The following is a 23,195-nucleotide window of genomic DNA, read 5'->3' as shown; positions in this document are numbered from 1 at the left end:
ACACCGTTTTCAAGTTTACTTTCAAATCCCGAAAAATGTGTGCATCTTGTGGGATTTCACTGTGGGATTCTGCACTACACTTTTTTCAAGAGTGCTCATTTTCTGAGCAAATGACCGCCAACTGCAGAATACACTGTACCCTTCATTACCAATCATAAGAGATTGTGCTGTACGTACTATCACCCTTTAGAGGAAGCATCTACATTACTTTAAATTCCTTCCCTTCTTCCCCCAAATCCCAACCTTGATTCAGTAAAGATCCTGTGACACTTAATGGAAAAAAAACACATTGTATTTGATTTACAATTAACAGGATTTACAAATAATGACAAAAGAAACATATTAGCAATGAAAATATGATGGATGCCTTTGCTGATCAGGGAGTAGCAGGAACAATGTCTTTGATGCAGCATTCTTATGTACCTCAGTCCTAAAAAAATGGAAAATAACTTATGTCCCAGCCATGCTGAGTAATGCCTATACATGGATGCAAAAAAGTTTTTTTTTTTTTTTAAAAGAACTGGATTGGGATGGGAGAGTGACCCTGTGATGAGACCTTTGACTTTTAGAAATTTAGGGGAAGGCCATTCAATTCACAAGTTTGAGGCTATTTTCAAAAAGGATAAAAATCAGCAAAAGTTAAACTCACTGTAGGACAGAAAACAGGGAAGGGAGAGATGGCAGCAGAAACTGCAGTATCTTGCCAAGAATCAGCAGAGTTCAAATGCTCAGCAGGCAAAAAAGCAATAATGAAAGGGAATTAGTGCACATGGCAGCACTACATTCAAATGCTACTTGAACTGCCAAAAACCTGTGAGACAAGAATGAAACAAAGTTCTCCGATGTGCAATACAGCAATTGAAAAAAACGTACCTAGCTTTTCAAATTTGTACAGAACTTATATTGTAAATACACTTTTTGACAAGTAATTTTAATTTTCACTGCTATTGGTTATGATGTATATTCGATCAAATGCAGCATTCCAAGGCTTGATTGAGTGGTATTTAGCTATATGGATATAAGATTTTTCTAGTATCACTACTAGTATTTTACATCACAAGTACAATAAAAAAAAAAACAAGTGGTAGTTTTTCTAGGACAGTTCCAAGATTCAAATAAAAAAACCCAGAACCATTCTGATACAAGATATTATACATAACAATCATGTTAAACAGCACAGTCTTGGCAAGCAATTAATTACAGGCATTCTGCTGGTCATGTTTTTCACAAAAAAAAGTCATTCAATAGCACATAAATATTTTTTCTGATCTGCTTCTCTTTACAAAACTGTTCATCAGATTCACAGAATTAATACAAGTAAGGCACATTAGCATACATTGTAAAACTCACAATAAAAATAAAAGGTTGTAAAGTTTTAAAGGCGAATTTCCTTTGTAGTGATTTCTGAATCAAATTAGAAGTTATCATCAGAACCTTTCCACAGGGGTGACATAACTAAATTACTCCCATCAAAATCAAGTGTGGTGGGTATAATATCACGCATTGTCATGGCCAGGAGTAGTTAGTTTACTGAAAAATAGTGTATGGTACCAAAGCCCATCCCAAGATCTTAAAGCAAAATCACAGCAGACATGTCATTTACTATGTTCATTATGAGAATAATATAGCCAGTGATTTCAGGGCTAATAGGAAATTAATTTCCAGTTATCAACATAAGAGGGGATATTGCATCAGTTTCTTCAAATATGCTACCATTTTTCCGAGTACAAATATTGCTTAAAATATAAAGGATGCTATAGTATTGAATTTACTTGCATAATGATTCTAAAAATGCTGATGTTTCAGATTGTACTATTTGATTAAATGAACTATAATTCTCCCCCCAACGATTCTCTTCCCCACAGATGATTCATTTACACACAACACAGGTTTTAATTAGAAGCATAATTTACAGTAAAAATTCTTTACATTACAGCTCTGCTATCAAAAACATGGAAATCTTTCATTTAAAGTTGTAATTATACATTAAAAAATAGAACACTATTTCCTTAACAGGAAGAATGAATTTAAACATCTTCAGATCAGATTTCTTTATTGTGGCTTTCTAATCAAAGGTCAGTCACTTTATTCTCTAATGCAGCTGCTATCTGCTGTAAACGGAAGGCAAGCTGCATTTTTTGTGCAGCTGGGTCCTCTTCAAGTGCATTTATAATCTGGAAGAAACAGAAACAGAATGCTCAGAACGAGACAGTTGGCATCAAGGTTGCTACATCAAGTGTTTAACACTACTTTGGTTTTCAGAGTGTATGCACGTACTAAATAATTTTCCTTCATTGTGCCCCTCTGCTCCATTCTTCTAGTGAAGATTCCGTCTCCAGCCTTTTATCTATATAGGTTTTTATAATATCTCCCATCACTGTGGTATCGGAATGACTTTAAGAAGTAAAATTTTAGATTTTTAATATACTACCTATAAACAACGGAGCATTTGTTTAATAATTATTATTTATTCCAATAACAACTTTTACTTCTGTTGCCCCTTTCATCCTAGGCTTGCAAAGTCCTTTACAAATATTAATCAACCTCCACCCCTGAGAGTTGTGCACTGCACTCCAGCTATTACTGACTACAGGATGGCTCATGGTGGCCACAGCCAGCCAGCATAGATTAGAGAAACTCCAAGGCTGTTCTGAATTTAAAAAAGAACCACCACAGAACTGGTCACTAAGTCCGGGAGCTGTAGGCAGCTCTTCTATGGCTTTTTCTGGATATAGCTGAGAATCTTGTTCAATGTCTTATAGTCTAAATAGCATGGAGATGGCCAAAGAGTGGCATTCTACAACGTGGTCTATGATATGCAGAATACATGCCAAGGTACAACCCAAAGAGACTAATTATAAAAGCTTGAGATGGCAGAGGCAAATAGGTCATTTAATCTATTCCACTTGCTGTAAAAGGGCTGTTCCTAAAATACATTTCCTAGGGCTTTTAATGTCAAATTTAAAATTTTTCACCACATTCTTTTGGAAACTACCCCGCAATCTAATAGTTTAGGAGGGGTAATGACATATAGTAAAAATGTTTCTTTTCAAAAAATTACCTTCTGAACACAAGTTATAAGCTATAAACAGACAAAAACAGAAAGGACTTTACTTATGTTTAAATGCCAATTTATTAGAAGTGCAAGAACTTTAAAAATACAGTGTCCTTGTCACTATTTATGCTTTTTATTTACATTTTGTCCTTCTTTCAGCTTAGATAATAAAAAATCAGTGAGTCAGTATCACTCTTGTTAATAGTTTCTCTTTCAGGGGCTTCAGTGTTCCTTGCAATGTTTAGGTTCCAAACACTACAGCAGACTTGTTTAAAAACAATTGTTTTTTAAACATCTTAAACATTTTGTTTTAATGTGGAAACATTTCTGAGATTTAGATTTTAGAGACACTTATTACAAAATTTAAATTCAGCCAAATTTAAGTGGACATCTTTCCTTTAAATTAATAAATTTCCATCGAGTTTTAGCTCCTTTCTCCTGGCTAAATCTCCTTGGTGAACACACTCTTCATATATTTATCAACAATTATAATGTGCCCACTTAGTCAATGTCACACACCGCACAAATCAACACAGTGCACTGCATACTGGCAATGGTAGTTTCAGTGTAAAGGATGAGGGCAGCTACAAAATACTGCAATTTAAATTTTTCACACAAATTAAATTTGCTTTTTTTTTGCAAATTTGCTGTGGGCAGGTTGTCAACATGGTTCTCTGATAGAATACCCATGGTACCATAGAAGTGCTGCTTCTGTGCAGTTCTACCCAAAAGGAAATTCTCAGAGCTGCTGTTCTACAGCAAAACTGTTTAAGATGTTTAGCATTTTTGCTGGCCTTCAATTGAGGAAAGCCAGTAACACCATTAAAAACACTCTGGGCCTAATCTTCAGCTGCAGCCCATGCATAAGTGGAGACTGCAATTTAGGAGTGGAGATATGGGGCAAGAAAAAGGTTGCTTTAAGCTTCTTTTGTACTTCTTAATCCTGGGCTTTCTGTATACCAGGCCACTCAACTGGTGTAACATCAAAGGCTGCTCTAAATTACAAGGGTTACCAGTGGTGGGGTATTGCCACGAGCTGAGCCATCTTGTCCTTGACCATTCTACATACCCCAGTCACACCCCTGGGGCTGGCACAGGAAGTGCTACATTGGTTCTATACCACTGGGGGATCCCTGTATACTGAATTAACCCTTCCATGTCTGGCTATGCCAATTTTAAAGCTGCTTTAGGCTGGTTCTGCTGTGTAAAGCAGCCACAGCGCAGCTGAGGATGAGGCCTGTTGCCTTTAATGCTAAGCATTAGTGAACCCCAAAACTGCACTTTGGTGTGGGGCAAATGGACTAGAGAGATCACATGTGCAGAGTTCCTTTCAGATTCAGCATCTGTTCTTATTGGCTTTGATTTAATTCCAAGACTTTTCAGAGACATTCATCCCCATGGAAACACTTGAATGGAAATTTCTTTCTCCTTTTTTGTTCTCAGAGTAAAACTTAGAGCCCGTGGGGCCATCTACATCCTAGTGTGTTTTTTTTTTTTCTCCTCCATAAGGCTTCTAGGATCCAAGACTAATTTTGGATAGAATTCATGAGCCTGCTTTTTAATCAGCCCACAGTCAAGAGCTATTCTACCGAAGTTTACCTTGGTAAGGCACTTTGTTTGCAATGACATAACACAGATTGTAGCATGCATGTAAGTTGCAAGTAGAATTTAACTAATAAAAAAGGCACTCTTCCCTCTCTACAGGCAATTTAATGAACCATTCCTAATATAAAGTACTGGGGTTTGACACACAGTGTATCTCCTACAATTGCTCTTTTCCTGTTGGCATTGTTAGGGTGCAAATAGGATGGGAAGAGCATTGAAGGGTAAATGATACTGTTCGTTAAAAATACATCATTGGGAAAAAATAGTATTTGATAATCCAAGAGTTCACTTACAACAATGCACTTTTGACCATTGAAACTGCCAGGTCATTAGTGCAACTGAAAAGAGAAGTAAGTTGTGGGTTCATTGTTTAGCACTGCCCTTACTTGGTTATCTGAGAGTATGTCTGCACTGCAACTAAAAACCTGCACTTGGCATGCCAGCTGATTCAGGCCTGGGCTAAGAGGCTGTCTAATTGCAGTGGAGACATTTGGGCTTGGGCTCTAGGACTCTGCGAGGTGGGAGGGTCCCACAGTTCAGGCTGCAGTCCAAGCCCAAATGTCTACACCACAGCGGAAAAGCCCCTTAGCCTGAGTCAGCTGGCACGGGCCACCTGTGAGTATCTAACTGAAGTGTAGACACACCCTGAGGGTTCTCAAATCAATTATTTGGCTTACACGACTAGTCTCTCAGCATATTAAATATTTATATTATTCAAATAAGGAACTTACCTCATCGTAGTATTTGTTAGTATACTGGTAGAGCTGGTGTAGAGCCACAAGTGTATTTAAAGAATCTGTGTGTGCCTAGTAATTTAAAAGAAAAAAAATGTCAAAATACGGTCTTGGCTGTTTAACAATCATAACCAAACACACACAAATACCAGGGACAGTATAATTCTTTTTGCGGACTCTAGCTTTGGATCTTAAAACATTAGATAGGTGACTGGATGGGGTTGGAAGAGGTAGGGAGGATTAGAAATCTTGTTTGATGACTTTCAGCATTCACATGTCAAGATTTTCTTGCTGCAGCCTTTCCAGCCAGCACACAACTCTCCCAAATAAAGGAAGTGGAAAAATATTTTGAGTTACAGTATTAGTCAAACGACAGATTTAGGCTCAGACACATCTACCAACTATATGGACACGCATTGGTGAAACACAGTTAAAATCTGCATAGTGTTCAAGGTACTTCAGATTGGTTCTGTCAGTGCCACATACATATGAAATCCTTTTCTTTCAAGCTTTTTAACTGTTTGAAACAATTCACACTTAAGCTATAGCAAAGGTGAAAGTCATCAAATCATAACAGTGGTAGGAGGGCTTCTAAATCATCATTAAGGCTAAGATTTTGTCACGGGTATTTTTATTAAAGTCAGGGACAGACTGCAGGCAATAAACAATAAATCATGGAAGCCCAGAGCCCCGCTGGCCAGGGCTGAAGTCACAGAGGTCACCTGAAGTCACGGAATCCGTGACCTCTGTGACAGACTCATAGCCATATTATCAGGGAGAATTTTACACTATGTCTTTTCTTAAAAATATAAAACCTTGAACTCCATTAAAGAACAGGTCATAACCAAAAGAAACTCTGTCACCTAGACACACTGGGCTTGATTCTCCATTGCCATTGTACCCCACTATAGTCATATACACCTGTGCAAAGGAAATGCAGAGGAATGCTGGTACCAGTGTAAATGACTACCCAAGGTGCAGGAAAGCGGAGAACCATACCAGTTCTTTTTTGATTTTATACTAGTGTCCCTTATAAATTATTTCTAGGTCTAGTCAAAGTCTTTTGAATTTTGCTGTCATTCCAATTTGGAACAAAACAAAAAACAAAAAATTCAAAATTCCCCACAGAACAAAAATTCTGTAAAAATTTTGTTTGGGGCCAATCTAAATAATTTGTGCTCTGCCCTCTGCTTTGGCCAGGGTCAGAGTTGGGGCTGTGCACCCCCTGTGTCTTTGGCCAGGGCTGGAACTGTGTGCCCATCCCCCTGTGCTGATCCCCCGTGGCTTCGGCTGGCAATGGGGCTGGGGCTGTCAGTCCCCTCCATGGGGATCCAGGTGTCATTCACCCCCAACCTCCCGGCTCTCCCCAACTCCCTGTTATTTTTAGTAAAAGTCACAGACAGGTCAGGACTCCCGTGACTTTTGTTCATTGCCCACAACCTGTCCGTGACTTTTACTAAAAGTGACCACGACAAAATCTTAACCTTAGCAATGGATTACTCCACATCAATGTAACAAAAATTAGTAACATAAGCCTCTCTTGCCTTGCAAGAAATCCCTATACATAAAAAGGCCAGTTCATTTCTGGGATCTTTCAATTTTGCTGTGGCATTGCACAGTGAACTCACAATCAATCTCTCCAACATGGTAAACAAAACCAATCCGTAGGAAATGCAGAATGAAAAACTGTTCAACAGCGCTAACTTTTCCCCACAATAAGCATGAAAAACCAAACACTCCTCTGGGTCAGTTAAAATGTGTTTGAGACAGTTACTATTCGTGTCATATTCTTATAAATCAATATTTCAAAAGCACAATATATTATGTCTAACCAGGAGTATTTCAGAGAAGTGTGGCATTATTCATCAGACGTTAGTGGACACTGTGACCCCATGCAGAGAAGACAATGAAAACTAGTATTTTCAGGACGAGAATGCTTGCTTCACACTTACCCTGGAAATCTCTGCTAAATGAGTATTCATGTCCTGGTCGCTCACTTGCACCATCTGACGAATACCTTTGTAGTAACTGCAATGAATTAACATAAACTTTCAATTGGGCACAACGGGGAAGTAGAGGGAGGCAGGGGACCTAGGCCCACACTGGAGCTGGAAATTTGCCCTGCTGCCCCTCCATCATGATGAGGTGCTATAAGCCTGTGCACCTGCTTGGCCTTGGCACCTTCACAGTCCTTCCAGTGCCCATGGTCACCAGGCACCCCCAGCTCCCAGTGAAAAGTGGAACAGGGGGCACTGGGAACCCCCAGTTCCTAGGAGGGCAAAGGGATTAGATCCAGGTTTGGTGTTTGCTGGGGAAGCGACGAGACACAAGGAAGAGGTCTGGGAGCCCCACACCCCATTTCACCCTGGTGGAGATGATGCTCTTCAGCCTGACTGCCTCTCTAGGTAAGAGCTCAGGGTTAGATTTGGGGCAGAGACAATGTGGAGGGAACAGTGTGGGGCTGGATGTGGGGCAGAAGGAGGGGAGTGTGTGTACAGCTGGGTGCCGGGGGAAAGTGTGGGTCTGGGTATAGAGGTAGCAGCTGTGGAGGCAAGGGAGAGAGCTTGGGTGCAGGGCAGAGGAGAGAGAACTCTGGGTCCCCTCCTTAGGAAGATTCTGATTGCTCCCCGGCTTTCAAACACCATGAACTGCACTAGCAGTTTAACGGTAATACTCTAGTTTGATTTTGCGATTAATTTAAACAGGTTTCCAAATAATAATATAGTAGTTGCTCTACCACAACAGACCAATGATCCATTTAGCTATCCTGTCTCCCCCTGGTCATTTGTGCCTAACGGATTAGAGGACGGTGCACATCACAAAACACGTTGTACCCTACTGTGCAATGCCCTGCCATAGGAAGAAATTTCTGGCATCTGGTAGTTATCTTATGCCCAGACCTAGGCTCAAACTCTTTACCATGGCTAATGCGACTTTTTATTCATATAGATCTCACCTTTTTGAAACTAAGGAAACGTATTACCTAAGATCAGAAAATAAAAGGGGGAAGATATATTTTTGTTGAAAATGATTTTAGGGTCTAACACTAGCCAGTTGTGGAAATCTGAACAATCAGACAGATTGTGTTGGCAAAATGGGAGCCCCTGGGAAATTACACATTTTGGCTGTCTCTTTTTCAGGTAATTTAAAATTAAGTGTTGCCAATAACTTATGAACACATACATACGGTCACAATCATGTTTCATTTCAACATTTACCACACAGCCTCGGGGACAAATACCATGATTCTAACTTTTTCAAAGGGTATTTTATTTATCTATTTTCAGTGGTTGAAATTTAGGCCTCTTCCCTCCAACATTAATATTTCCATGGGTAATACTGCTGCTATGCTAGTACCCAGAAGCTTAAACCAAGTGACCAAGAATAAACAAAAAAAAAACTTCTCTATATACTTACTCTTCCACCATTTTCTTATAGTTAGAGATCTCTTTTGCATAAAGTAATTTGTTACTTGGAGAATCCTGGAAAATATATAACAGGGACATTTTGATTACCTAGGAAGACCCTATCCTCCAGGTTTAGTGTTAACGTACGTAATTAAGGCTATGTTTTAGTCGCAGGTATTTTTAGTAAAAGTCATGGACAGGTCCCGGGCAGTTAATAAAAATTCACAGCCTGTGACCTGTCCATGACTTATTAAAAATACTAGTGAATAAAACCTGTCGGGCGGGGGGCTGCCCGGGGCCCCTGCGGGTACTGGGGAAGGGTGGCCCGGCTGCTTGGGGTGGGTGGGGAGGGAGGGTGGCAGCACATGGCCCGGGACCTCTGCTGCTGCTGGGGGGGCGTGAGCGGTGGTGCTCCGCCTGAGACCCCCCCGCTGGTGCTCCCTACCTGGCTCCGTACCTCCTCCACCCCCCGAGAAGCAGCAGAGTTTTGGTGTGGGAAGGGGAAGGGGACTGTGGCATGGGACAGGGTGAGGCAGGCTCTGGGTGGTGCTTACCTGGGGGGCTCCCCAGAAGTGGTGACATCCCCCTCATTCAGGGGATGTCTGCGCGCCGCCTCTGCCTGCAGGCACTGCTCCCACAGCTCCCAATCCAAAACCCGTACTCTGGGTGGAGGCAGCACGCAGAGCTGCCTGGCCACGCCTCCGCCTAGCAGCTGAGAGAGGGGGATGTCGCTGCTTCTGGGGAGCCCCCCAGGTAAGCGCCACCCAGAGCTCGCGTCACCCTGTCCCATGCCCCAACCCCTTACCTCCTCCCACACCCAAACTCTGCTGCTGAGGGAGGGCATTGGGGGCCCGAGACTGCCCCAGCAGCGGCCGGTGCGCCTGGCGCAGGGGCTGCCTAAGCAGTGGCCGTTGCAGAAATCATGGAATACGTCACTTCCACGACCTCTGTGACAAACTTGCAGCCTTTACATAATACAATAGAAAATACCTTATACAAGGCTCATCTCTTTATACGCTTATAAGTATATGTTCATGCACTTTTTAACTTCTTTTGGATATTATTCATACTTAAACCATTTACCCTCATCTTATGGATGGGAATATTTATGTCATGAAAAGAATTAAGGTTTTCATAAGACATTATTGTTGAGTTTTAAAAAATATATTTATACAATTGATACAAAATCTTTTTGAATTATGGAAACCCTGAAGAAAACGGTTCCTAAATTAGATTTCTCTAAAAACTTTGGTGAACAACATTGTGATCTTATTCACACTGTAAATGTCATTGGGCAAGGTAAGCTACAAACTTTCACCAAATCTATTAAATGGCCAGATACTGACTGAATGATAAATTTAAGGGGTTAAAAATAAAAAAAAGATCTATCCAGAATCTTCCGGGAGTATGTATGTTGTCTGTCAAGCATGAACATAGCCATGGTGTAGAATGTAAATCACTTACTCTGCTTAATTTGTGCTCTGTTCTTGTGCAGGCATCCATGAAAGTCTGTGCAATGACTGACAAGGAAGCATCCACTACTTCATGAACATGAACATCAAAGATAAAATGGGGATTTTTCAATATGTTTACCCAGAATCTAAGTGGCAAACTGCAAAGCAAGCAAAGACATAAACACACCCTCTTACACAATGAACATAATGCAGGAACCAGATTCCAGAAAACTAAAATGCGTACTTTGCATTTGATCTTTTGAGTACATTTTAGCTAATTTATGCATTCAAACTCTAATATGAACAACTACTTAGTGTCTGGTTTCCCTGCTTAAAAACAAAAGCATGTACGTTTCTTAGTTTTATAGAAAGAGAGGAGGAGAATGATTACACTTCCCAGAACTCCCCAAGATGGTGTGAGAAAACAAGTGTAATTAGAGAGCATATGTATTACTTTTATGCCCTTTAATCATCTGGTTAGGGTGTGAATTTTAATAGTTTAGCATAGGTCCCTTTGCCTCTCACTGCTGGCAACTGGAAGTATTACAGGAAATCCCCAGCTCTGGGTGCACTAAGGAAAGATGACAGATAAAAGATAAGAAAACAGAAGCTTTGCAGACAGTTACACTTACAGTAGGTTCGGCTCTATTTTTGCATTTTCTAGCCTTATGGTAACCTCTTTGATCAATGTAAATAATTGTTTCAATTAAAGCCATTCTCAGAATTACAAATTTATTTCCTTTCCACTTAGATCTGTATTTAGAGTACCAGCATTGTTAGTGATTACAGTATTGTTTCTCTTCAGTCTAATTACTGTTTTGAGTCCTACCTATTGGTTTTCCAGATGTGAATGGTATCTTCGTCCTTGAGCTCATGTTTTTCTGCTTGCTCATCAAGAAAGTCAAAGAAGTATTTCACAGCTGGTGGCACGACATGATTTGAGTTGAGTACACTATGAAAAAAGTTATCTACAAATTGCTGAAGTGTACCCTGAAAGTGTATTAAAAAAAGGAAAATGACATTAAAATGGAGCCTGCAGTACAAATGTTGCGTTATCCTAGATTTTTCTCTCTGCTTTACACTAATACTTTGTGTTCTGATCACAATCATTGAAGGCCTTGGCCCAGAATGCCAAGGACGCATGATGACAGGCCACAACAAAGGCAGATTTCGCCTGCAACACACAATGTTCTTTCCAACAGCTAAAATAGCAAGGAAGTTGAAGAAAATAGTGATATGTTCTGTTTTAAAAGGGGTGTGATTTCCTAACTATTGCACAGGGAACATAGAAATGCACACTCTTGACTTGGCAGGTAAGGGAGAAACGAGTTGCTAAGAGTATTAAAATATGAGTATATTTGCAAACTTAAGTTTCCTGTACATATACAATCACCTGATAAATCCTTTGGTAACAACTGCTTTGTAGGTCATCTTTATGATACAGAGAGAACTATGGTAGGTCATAGCTGTAATCTTATGACTCTAGAACACCTTATGTTAGGTATTGTAATAGTGTTTTTGAAAACAGCATAATCTTACACATCAACCCAATAAACAGAGCCGAGTAACAAAGCAAATTCTTATCAGCTATGTCCAACTTGCTCTCTGATTAGAGGCAATAACTGGGCTTGCCATGTATGCAGTACTGAATCTGGCCCAGGAAGAGAGAGGGGGAAAGGCAGCTGGTGGGGGTTGCTAGTGGGTTATAGATTACCCCCAAACTGCCTTTCCCCCCAACCCTGCCTTTCCTCACTATGACTGGAGGGTTGTTAACCGGGCCACTTCATCTTAAATGGTCCTTTGAAATATGTGTTAACTATGTAGGCTAAACAATCTGTTCCACCTTGTATTTAGCTGAGAGACTCTGAGGTCTGGTCTATACTACAGACTTACATCAGCATAACTATGCTGCTCAGGGTTGTGAAAAATCCACACCCCTGAGCAACATAGTTAAACCAACCTAACCCTCAGTGTAGTCTGCTATGCTGGCAGGAGAGCTTCTTCCATCGACATTGCTACTGCCACTCGGGGAGATGGGTTTAACTACACTGAGGGCAGAGCTCTCTCCTGTCGGCGTAGAGCATCTTCATTAACGTGCTAAAGCGGCACAGCTGCATTAGTGAGGCTACAACAATGCAGTGTTTTTACAAGTGTAGCCCTCCCCGCAGGGTACCTTTCCCAGAGCTGAAGGAGAGCTCTTTGTAAACTCAGAAGCGTATCTTTCTCACCAGCAGAAGCAGGTCCAATAAAAGATATTGCCTCAAGCACCTCTGTCTCTCCAATGACTCAGCATTTTAGTCATCTGAACCTCGCAAGGCAAGTTAACCAGCTTCCTTAAAAGAACTGCCTAATAATTTAATAGTAAATCCTACCTTCACAGACAGAAGCCTTGTCAGGTAGATTTCTGTAATAGCTTTGGTTCGTTCTTTTTCTTTCACACTCCCTCTTTTTGATTTGCCTTCATCAACTTCATCTGCTGGTCGAACTAGATGCCAGATCTTATTTTCATCTTCCAATAGTGCATGCCCTAGAAACAGCAATTGTGATAAAATAATGTTAAAAAAATATAGTATATGTACATTGTAAGAGACTGTGCTCATTTATCCCACAGATACCTTGTTTTCTTCCACATGTGCAATATCGTCAACTTACCTTCATTCTCATTCAGGGGATTTAGATGACTTCACTCCTGCCTAATGCACACAGTACTCCATATGAACCAAATCAAAGTGCTAAGTCTTCTATTCTACATAAAGTGAAAGAGGAACTGAAAGTCGCAAGGCACATGGCCAGCCCTTATCCTCAAGAGAGAAGAATGGAGGATTTCTGCATGCAGGGGGAACCACAAGAAAAAAGAAACTCAAGTTCAGTCATCTTTTCAAATTACAGTAGGGTTGTATCTGGAGATCCACATACTGAAAGACTGGAAATGTATATAAATTTAGTTCAATTAGTACACAACAGAATAAATGCATTATCTGTGTTCAAATGTGAGATTCTATGAGAATACTCAAATAAAAATTTCAGTGCATCTGAATATTTCTTGTGATATAAGTCAAATTGACAGTCAACGATCTAAATGTGCAATTAATTTCCTTCTTAAAAAAGAGAGCGGTAACTCAGTGCAACAAACTTTATTAATGCACCACTATGCCTGAGAATTTAAATGCATAAATGTGATTCAAAATGATCCTTCTCATAGCAGCTATAACTCAGTTACATTGCACACATTTATTTATATTAAGGCATAAAACTTAACAGTAATGAAAAATAATATGTGCAATGGGGCTGAATTGCAGGTTTTATGGGAAGCATAAGTTTGAATTTCTGAAGACTTTAGTAGTTTTAAATGCTCAGTTATGCATATAGGCCTGATTCATCACTGCATTATTCCAACCTTCCATGGATTTCAGAACATATGCATACTATTACTTTAATGGAACTGTAAGGATTCACTGTGGAAAAGAATTAGGAAATGCAAAATTAAGTTTCCCAACAGCTACTCTAACTCTGAATTTTATGGCATGTTTTATGGAACGTATGTTGAAATATCGCATAAGCAGAAAGAGTTCCATATGTGCAATCTGGCCAAGGTAATGTTTTTGTTGGACATATATACTCTTGTGTGATATTAGTTATGCAATCAATGTTCCTTTATGATCATTTTTGCCATTTAATTATATTTAATTCCCCCCCCATCCTTAATATTTAAGTGGGTTTAATTTGACTTTGAATTTAAGAGGTTTGAGGGGTAATAAGTTCACATGTCACTGAGGTAAATGGGGTGACAAAGTATTCATTCCCACCTTTACTGCTGCAATTGTTTCGGTGGAGATACAATAATAGAACACCATTTATTTAATTATTTTTGGATGGTTTCTACATTTTCAATTATATTGATTTAAATTCAACGCAGAATACAAAGTGTACAGTGCTCACTTTATATTTATTTTTGATTACAAGTATTTGCACGGTAAAAAAAACAAAAGAAAACAGTATTTTTCAATTCACCTAATGCAAGTATTGTAGTGCAATCTCTTTATTGTGAAAGTTGGACTTACAAATGTAGAATTATGTACAAAAAAACTGCATTAAAAAAATGTAAAATGTTAGCACCTGCAAGTCCACTCAGTCCTACTTTTTGCTCAGCCAATTGCTCAAACAAACAAGTTTTTTTTACATTTGCAGGAGATAATGCTTCCTGCCTCTTGTTTACAATGTCACTTGAAGGTGAGAACAGGCGTTCTCATGGCACTGTTATGGCTGGCGTCACAAGTTATTTACATGCCAGATACGCTAAAGATTCATATGTCCCTTCATGCTTCAACCACCATTCCAGGGGACACGCGTCCATGCTAATGAAAGGTTCTGCTCGATAACAATCCAAAGCAGTGCAGACCGATGCATGTTCATTTTCATTATCTGAGTCAGATGCTACCAGCAGAAGGCTGATATTCTTTTTTTGGTGGTTCAGGTTCTGTAGTTTCTGCATCAGAGTGTTGCTCTTTTAAGACTTCTGAAAGCACGCTCTACATCTCATCCCTCTCAGATTTTGGAAGGCACTTCAGATTCTTAAACCTTGGTTTGAGTGCTGTAGCTATCTTTAGAAATCACATATTGGTACCTTCTTTACATTTTGTGAAATCTGCAGTGAAAGTGTTCTTAAAATGAACATCATGTGTTGGGACATCATCTGAGAGTGCCATAACATGAAATATATGGCAGAATACGGGTAAAACAGAACAGGGAACGTACAATTATCCTCCAAGGAGTTCAGTCACAAATTTAATTAACACATTATTATTTTAATGAGCATCATCAGCATGGAAGCATGTCCTCTGGAATGGTGGCCGAAGCATGAAGGGGCATAAGCTAAACATTCGTATCTGGCACATAAATACCTTGCAATGCTGGCTACAAAAAAGCCATGCAAATGCCTGTTCTCACTTTCTCGTGAGATTCTAAATAAGAAGTGGGCAGCATTATCTCCTGTAAATGTAAACAAACTTGTTTGTCTTAGCAATGGGCTGAACAAGAAGTAGGACTGAGTGGACTTGTAGGCGCTGAAGTTTTACATTGTTTTGTTTTTGAGTGCAGTTATGGAACAAAAAAAATCTACATTTGTAAGTTGCATTTTCACAATAAAGAGGTGGCACTACAGTACTTGTATGAGGTGAATTGAAAAATACGATTTCTTTTCCTTATCAGTTTTACAGTGCAAATATTTGTAATAAAAATATACACTTTGATTTCAGTTATGACACAGAATACAATATATATGAAAATGTAGAAAAACAGCCAAAATATTTAATACATTTCAATTGGTGTTCCATTGCTTAACAGTGCAATTAAAACTGCAATTAACCACAATACATTTTTTTAACCGCGGATTAATTTTTTTTAGTTAATCACGTGAGTTAACTGTGATTAATCGACAGCCCAAATGATTTTCTAAATCTTAGAATTTTCAGAATATCATAGAATGCAGCAAAAATTACTGGTGGGTCTCTGTATTGTGATATTTTTTCAGTGCCTGTTATTTACTTCTAAATAGATGACAATAGGTAGTTATAGTGAAAACTACCTTTTCTACCTTAACTAAACCAGCTGCCTGGTTAATGCACATACTTCTCGGTTTCCTCCCTATGTCCTCCTAATGGTAAAGGAGGAAAATGAGCTTTGGAGTAAACAGGCACAACCCCCATTGAGTTCATTGGGGTTACCTACACTTACACTAGGACTGAATCTGATACCTTTTCATTTAGTGAGATCATAATTGGTCGCTGATGAAATAATTAATATTTCATGGAAAATCAGGTCTTCCCAGAAATGAACAGGAGAAGCAGATGAACTTTTAAGATACAATGTTCCCACTTCAATGCTAAGGACAGCTGCATGAAAGAGGAAGAGAAATGTAGAATATGGAGCAACAAAACATATTAGTATGGTTCGTAAATGGAGGATTTTTCAGGAGATATCAGTTGCTTTTTAAGTTCTCACCAACAATAAACTAAGAAGTGAATAAAGAAATTATAACAAGAGGCAACTCCTTGCCTTTGCAAATAAGGTGGTCAATATGTTTCAAGATGTCAATAGCGAGATGACTCTTACAAAACTGACTCTCCAGGGTCTAAAAACCCTCTTGTCCCTCTGAAATTTCTACCTTTCCCTGTTTAAAAGTGAAATTTTAAGGTCACTAAATACTCATGAGCATGAGGGACTAATTACACTAGACTCATAGACTTAAAGATTGGACGGGACCATTATGATTCTTTAGTCTGACCTCCTGCACATTGCAGACCACAGAAACTCACTGATCCACTCCATTAATCATAGAATCATAGAATATCAGGGTTGGAAGGGACCTCAGGAGGTCATCTAGTCCAACCCCCTGTTCAAAGCAGGACCAATCCCCAACTAAATCATCCCAGCCAGGGCTTTGTTAAGCCTGACCTTAAAAATATCTAAGGAGGGAGATTCCACCACCTCCCTAGGTAACGCATTCCAGTGTTTCACCACCCTCCTAGTGAAAAAGTTTTTCCTAATATCCAACCTAAACCTCCCCCACTGCAACTTGAGACCATTATTCCTTGTTCTGTCATCAGCTACCACTGAGAACAGTCTAGATCCATCCTCTTTGGAACCCCCTTTCAGGTAGTTGAAAGCAGCTATCAAATTCCCCCTCATTCTTTTCTTCCACAGACTAAACAATCCCAGTTCCCTCAGCCTCTCCTCCATAAGTCATGTGTTCCAGTCCACTAATCATTTTTGTTGCCCTCCGCTGGACTCTTTCCAATTTTTCCACATCCTTCTTGTAGCGTGGGGCCCAAAACTGGACACAGTACTCCAGGTGAGGCCTCACCAATGTCGAATAGAGGGGAACGATCACGTCCCTCCATGTGCTGGCAATGCCCTTACGTATGCATCCCAAAATGCCATTGGCCTTCTTGGCAACAAGGGGACACTGTTGACTCATATCCAGCTTCTCGTCCACTGTAACCCCTAGGTCCTTTTCTGCAGAACTGCTGCCTAGCTATTCGGTCCCCAGACTGTAGCAGTGCATGGGATTCTTCCATCCTAAGTGCAGGACTCTGCACTTGTCCTTGTTGAACCTCATCAGATTTCTTTTGACCCAATCCTCAAATTTGTTCCCTCTGGATCCTCTCCCTACCCTCCAGCATATCTACCTCTCCTCCCAGTTTAGTGTCATCTGCAAACTTGCTGAGGGTGCAATCCACACCATCCTCCAGATCATTTATGAAGATATTGAACAAAACCGGCCCCAGGACTGACCCTTGGGCACTCCACTTGATACCGGCTGCCAACTAGACGTGGAGCCATTGATCGCTACCCGCTGAGCCCGACAATCTAGCCAACTTTCTATCCACCTTATCATCCATTCACCCAGCCCATACTTCTTTAACTTGCTGGCAAGAATACTGTGGGAGACCGTGTCAAAAGCTTTGCTAAAATAAAGGAACAACACGTCCATCGCTTTCCCCTCATCCACAGAGCCAGTTATCTTGTCATAGAAGGCAATTAGATTAGTCAGGCATGACTTGCCCTGGGTGAATCCATGCTGACTGTTCCTGATCACTTTCCTCTCCTCTAAGTGCTTCAGAATTGATTCCTTGAGGACCTGTTCCATGATTTTTCCAGGGACTGAGGTGAGGCTGACTGGCCTGTAGTTCCCAGGATCCTCCTTCTTCCCTTTTTTAAAAATGGGCACTACATTAGCCTTTTTCCTGTCGTACACCCACAACCTCTACATTAGCATGAGCCAGACACAGTAGATGCAAGTGCTGTACAAGCTGCCCTATAAAGATTGGCTGTAAACAACTCTGACCTGCAACACGCCTCATACTTCAAATTAGAGAATGTCATGAATAGAGATAGACAGTTTAGCCTAATTACCTAGTTCTGTGCAGCAGAAACAGAAGCTCGTATACAAGCAAACTCACTCTCATTTTTGATCCAAGATAGGAGCTGCAATCCTATCTCCTCAGCTGAAAGACTTCTGCACTTAATTTACCACAAAAACCAGCAACTAGTACCTCTCTTGTTTAAAGGCTGCAGAAAGCAGAAAGGAAGCAATGTCAGGTTTTAGAACATTTGGACATGATTTTATGTTTTTATTTTGGGCAAAACCTATTTCTTTGGCAGTGATTTCCAAAGCAATATTTAAGTTAACGTGAAATTCTGGTTAAAAAGAAAACTGGTCCTTTTCAAATAAAAAGGAGTAGGACATTTTGTGTGTTCAGGATGTGTAGCTCCTTGACTGTGTCATCTAACAGTGAGAGAATGTGTGTGTAAGCTTCCGCATACCTTCCTCTCCTTTTTATGCAACACAGTATCTCACAAATCATTGTCCATGTAGGCTGTAGCTTTGACCTGACTTTGTTACATTTACATAGCTTTCCAAACAAATTGGCATGTGATATTTCTAGAAGACCTATGCATTAATGAAAATGCACTGGTGAGCCATGAAATATTGCCTTCCCAGTTTCTGCTGTAAGCTATTTATTGTGTGGGAGAGGGCATGGGGTGGAAAGAAGACAACAGTTGCCTCCTGTACTTTACCATTTAAAATCTCACTATAGCGTCTTCTTCACATGACTGAGCTCTCTGCAAAGACACCAGCAAGAGAAGTCGGCTTTCCTCCACCAAGCAGAGTGACATGTATGATTAAGTAGTTAAATCATGGAATATGGGCCATTTGTTTTCAGTAAGCTTCTTCATCCACAACACCGCTGGATGTAATGGCATAGCCATAAAGCAAAAAAGTGGGATCCTCCTCTGCCTAGGGCTTGCGCAATGAACATCATATACTTCTTCCTTTTGCCAAAACAAACTGCAAGGTGGGGAACGCAGGTCCAGAAAGTCTTAACATCTATTCCTCCATACTTAAGAATGAAAAATAAATGCAATAGTATACTTAATACCCTTGGAAAAGCCTTCTAGGAACCCTGAAATAACATTTCAATAGGAGTCCCAAAAGGAAGAGAGTAAAATCTAACTGCATGTAGCACCGCCTGGACTTCAGCCCCAGCCAACTCTCAACATGAATAAAACAACAGCTTGGCACACTTTTATTAAATAACAATCAATGTACATCAAAGCCACCAGCTGACAGCCCTGGAAAGATGGACATTTCTGTTATATTGTTTCCAGCAGATCTGTTAAAGAGATTGAAAACTAATAACTGAAGCCTAGGGTTTAGCATGCAATGACAGTCACAGAAGCATTTCAAATCAGTTCAAAACATGAAGGAAGAATGATCCTGGCAATTACCATGGCATAAATCTAACTTTTATCCCTCATGAAATGATGGAAGAGGAGGAAAAAGACACTGAACATTTAAAGTACAACAGACCCAGCACAATAAAGAGTGTTTACAAAGTCAATGTTGCCAGACAAACTTCAGTGAGTTTTTGGGTGGGGAGGGAAGAGGACTAAAATGACAAAATAAGTGAAATAAACAGACAACAGCTAATGTAACACAATGAACTTTGGCAAGACATTTGATACTGTCTCAAAGTCTTACTTGAAAATTCATATCAAATTGGCTTGGATAGGAATAATGTCATGTGGAATGAAAACCGTCTTTTAAAGCTGTAAGCAAAGGGCCATACATTGAGTTAGGTGTTTAGTGGGTAGAAATGTTAGAACTAGTGTTATGTAACATCTGCATTAGTGATCTGGAAGAGGCAGTAAACAACAAAATAGTGAAATTTTTAAATGACACAAAATGAGGTGGAGTTGCAAACTCCAGTGAAGAGATAGGAATAATAAAATAGGACCAAAAGAAATTAGGAACATGGGCAGAAAATAGCAAAGTGAAACTCAACTTGGAAAAAAGCAAAGCTAAACTGGTGAAAAGCTATCTGACATGTACTCAGTGTGAGGAAGAAACCAGGCAGCAGTAATTCTGAAAAGAACCCATGGTAGCAGAAGATAGGGACCTAACATGAGTTTGCAAAGCAATATAGAGGTGAAAAAAACCAGTGTAATTTTGGGTTGTATGAACAAATCATCATGTCATGGAGCATGGAAGTAAACAATCCCTTTCTGTACATCCGTAGGTACAATCCCATCAAACAAGATCAGGCGAAGATGATATTGTCTATTTGTGCATTTTGTCTTATACTCCTTTTGGGGGCATAAAGAACCCCCATTGTACTTACTTTCCCCTGGGACATCTTGCTGATTATCCTCTGGCTGCTGGGAAATTCCTATTTTTGACAAGATAAGTGTGGCACCATCTCGGACCTTCAAGAACACAAACATAGGGAAATCATTCCATAATACATTCCTGCGAAAAGTAGGCTTGAACCTCACTGTTGTGGAGTCTTTCCCCACCTAAGCAGGCATTTGAAGATACCCACCAATTTTCTTATCCTCCAGTTAGGGCTTGGATCTTGAGAAGTGCTGTGCACACTTTGACTTCTAGCCATCAGGCCCTTCATCCCCAATACCCTCTCTCCTGTAGGAGGGCTCAGCTCTGATACTTGCTGGCTAAGAGGCCACAGGTAAAGCTTCCTCCATGGTTGATAATAATGTTCAAAGTGTGAGAGTTCAATGGCACACAAGCTGTTTGCATGGACCCTCTGCACAAGGGTTAAATTCCCCATACAGGAGCAGAGCTATCTGCCTTCTTAAGGAGCTGTTCTGAACCACCTAACTGGCAGGATATTTGGTGTCAGGAAAGGGTTAGGTAGTGTAAAGGGGAAAAATAAATAACAGGATCACAAGTGCTTCCATACCCATGGCGATGAGCACAGCATGAAACCTAGATAGATTACATAACGAAGAATTTCAATGCCCCTACTCCCACGATCCTGCCAATTTTTTTCCTCTATGTCATACATAACCTGAAACATTATGTTAAGACTGGTTACTTGACTGGGTGTGTCAGGGGTTTATACACAGGGTAAAATAGAGCAAGCTGTCCTTTAAAAAAAAGTGCCTTTGTTTCACCTCAGGGTTTAGAGTTCTTAAACACACCAGTGAAGCAGAGTGACAAATGAAGCAAGATCCAGGGAGACAGGGCAGAACAAAGGCAACTCTCTGATGGAGGGATTTGTAGGGATAGGGGGAAGAGAAGCAGCTTCCAAAATGGGACGCGTGGAGTGAGAAAAAGAGTAGGAAGGTAAGATATCAGACGCCCATACCTCCCAAAATCTGCAGTAGCTAAAGAGGGACGAGTCCTGTCCCCCACATTGGGGTGAGTGGGTAAGGTGCTGCACACAGGGACTGGGAGGCCTGGCAGGGAGGAGTTGTGGAGCAAGCCTCAGCTCATCTCACAGTGGTGGCTCCTGCAGCTCCGGTTCTGAGGGGCTGGCTGGGCTCAGCTCCCCGTTCTGGGCATTGAGACCTAGCCCCTGGTACCTGCACATCATGGGGTGGCCATGTCAAATTTGAGTGAGTGGCATTATGACCCAGCCATGGGGTTGCAGTGGTACTCACTCAAATTTGGCCTGGCTGCCCCCACCCATAAGGGGGGCCAGGTTGGGTCAAACCGGAGTGGTGCTATGACCCTGTGCACAGGGGGCCAGATTGCAATGCCCAGAAAGAACAGCTGAGCCTACCCAGCCCCACGGGACAGGAGCCACTTCAACTGCAATGGGGTTTTGGGAGCTAAAGCAGGACAATCCCATGAACCTGGGACTGCTGAGAGATATGGAAATATAGGCCATATAGGGGCAATTTGGAATTGTATTCAGTGATGGAGAGGAAACCAGTGAGAGTACTAGAATTTGATAGATACTTTCAAATTCTGGAAAGTGAGAATGTAACATAGCTACATGTTCCAGCCCCCTTATCAGATAGTACAAGCCAATTTTCTCTGAAAGCTAATAAAAGTTCATTTATTACGGAAAAACAATTCACAGATGTCAGCAATCCTCCTTACATTATAATGCATCAGAGTATTCATACGTTTCCACCTGCCATCTCTTTGGGATGTTAAATCCAAATCTGAGAGGATCTGGGCAGTAGAACCTGGACGCCACTCTATGGAGTAATTAAAATGAGAAAAGAAACAGGTTTTATCCTTGTGCAACTAAGACAGTACACTACTAATGTGTTTCCATTTAAAGAGCCAATGAATCATCATAAAATATCTTTTGAAATATTCCATTTCAAAACACTTGGACTTTTCTCCTTTCCCTTTTATTTCGTACTATGGAACTTTGCGCAAGTTTTGTTTAAAAATCCATGTGATGTTTGTTTATTTTCCAATTGAAGTAAAAATCCACAGTTTAGGACACCACAATTAGTTGCTGTAGAAATTGCTGTGATATCCAAAACTAGGGTTGCCAACTTTCTAATGGCACAAAACCAAACACCCCTTCCCCGAGGCCCCACCCCTGCTTGCTCCATCCCCCCTCCCACTGTTGCTCGCTCTCCTCCACCCTCACGCACTTTCACTGGGCTGGGGCAGGGGGTTGGGGTGCAAGAGGGGGGTGAGGGCTCTGGCTGGGGCTGCGGGCTCTGGGTGGGGCCGGGGATGAGGGGTTTGGGGTGTGAGAGAGGCTCTGGGCTGGGGCAGGGATGTGGGGGGGTATGGGATCTGGGTTGGGGATGCGGGCTCCGGGTGGGGCCAGAAATAAGGGGTTCAGGGTGTGGGAGAGGGCTCCGGGCTGGGGGTGAAGTAGGGGGCTCCAGGCTGGGGCAGGGGGTTGGGGTGCGGGAAGGGTGTGAGCTCTGGGGTGGGACCAGGGATGAGGAGTTTGTGGTGCAGGTGGGGAGTCAAGGCTGGGGCAAGGGGTTAGGGTGTGGAATCCTGGCAGTGCTTACCATGGCTCCCAGGCAGCGACCATCAGGTCCCTGCACTGCAGCCCCTGAGCGCATGGGTGGCCAAGGAGGCTCTGCACGCTGTCCTCGTACCCACAAGCGCTGCCCCCACAGCTCCTATTGGTCATGGTTCCTGGCCAATGGG

General features: G+C 41.1%; 1 protein-coding gene across 7 annotated transcripts in view; it reads right to left on the bottom strand.

Moving 5' to 3' along the window:
* Positions 1-274: 274 nt before the first annotated feature.
* Positions 275-23,195, bottom strand: part of PLXNB2 (plexin B2) — a 325,760-nt gene continuing 302,839 nt past the window's right edge. For all 7 annotated transcript variants that reach the window (XM_073328266.2, XM_073328265.2, XM_073328269.2 and 4 more), the window contains 9 exons: positions 22,167-22,267; positions 20,440-20,524; positions 12,628-12,782; positions 11,085-11,245; positions 10,266-10,413; positions 8,812-8,876; positions 7,347-7,422; positions 5,392-5,466; positions 275-2,174 (listed from right to left, as the gene is read on the bottom strand). In XM_073328266.2, coding sequence (XP_073184367.1) covers positions 2,070-2,174; positions 5,392-5,466; positions 7,347-7,422; positions 8,812-8,876; positions 10,266-10,413; positions 11,085-11,245; positions 12,628-12,782; positions 20,440-20,524; positions 22,167-22,267 — 971 coding nt within the window. In that variant the 3' untranslated portion in view covers positions 275-2,069. The remainder of the gene's footprint in view (positions 2,175-5,391; positions 5,467-7,346; positions 7,423-8,811; positions 8,877-10,265; positions 10,414-11,084; positions 11,246-12,627; positions 12,783-20,439; positions 20,525-22,166; positions 22,268-23,195) is intronic.

The sequence above is a fragment of the Lepidochelys kempii genome, chromosome 1, assembly GCF_965140285.1.
Source record: "Lepidochelys kempii isolate rLepKem1 chromosome 1, rLepKem1.hap1, whole genome shotgun sequence".
NCBI lineage: Eukaryota > Metazoa > Chordata > Testudines > Cheloniidae > Lepidochelys > Lepidochelys kempii.
This window is presented reverse-complemented; position numbering and strand designations above follow the sequence as displayed.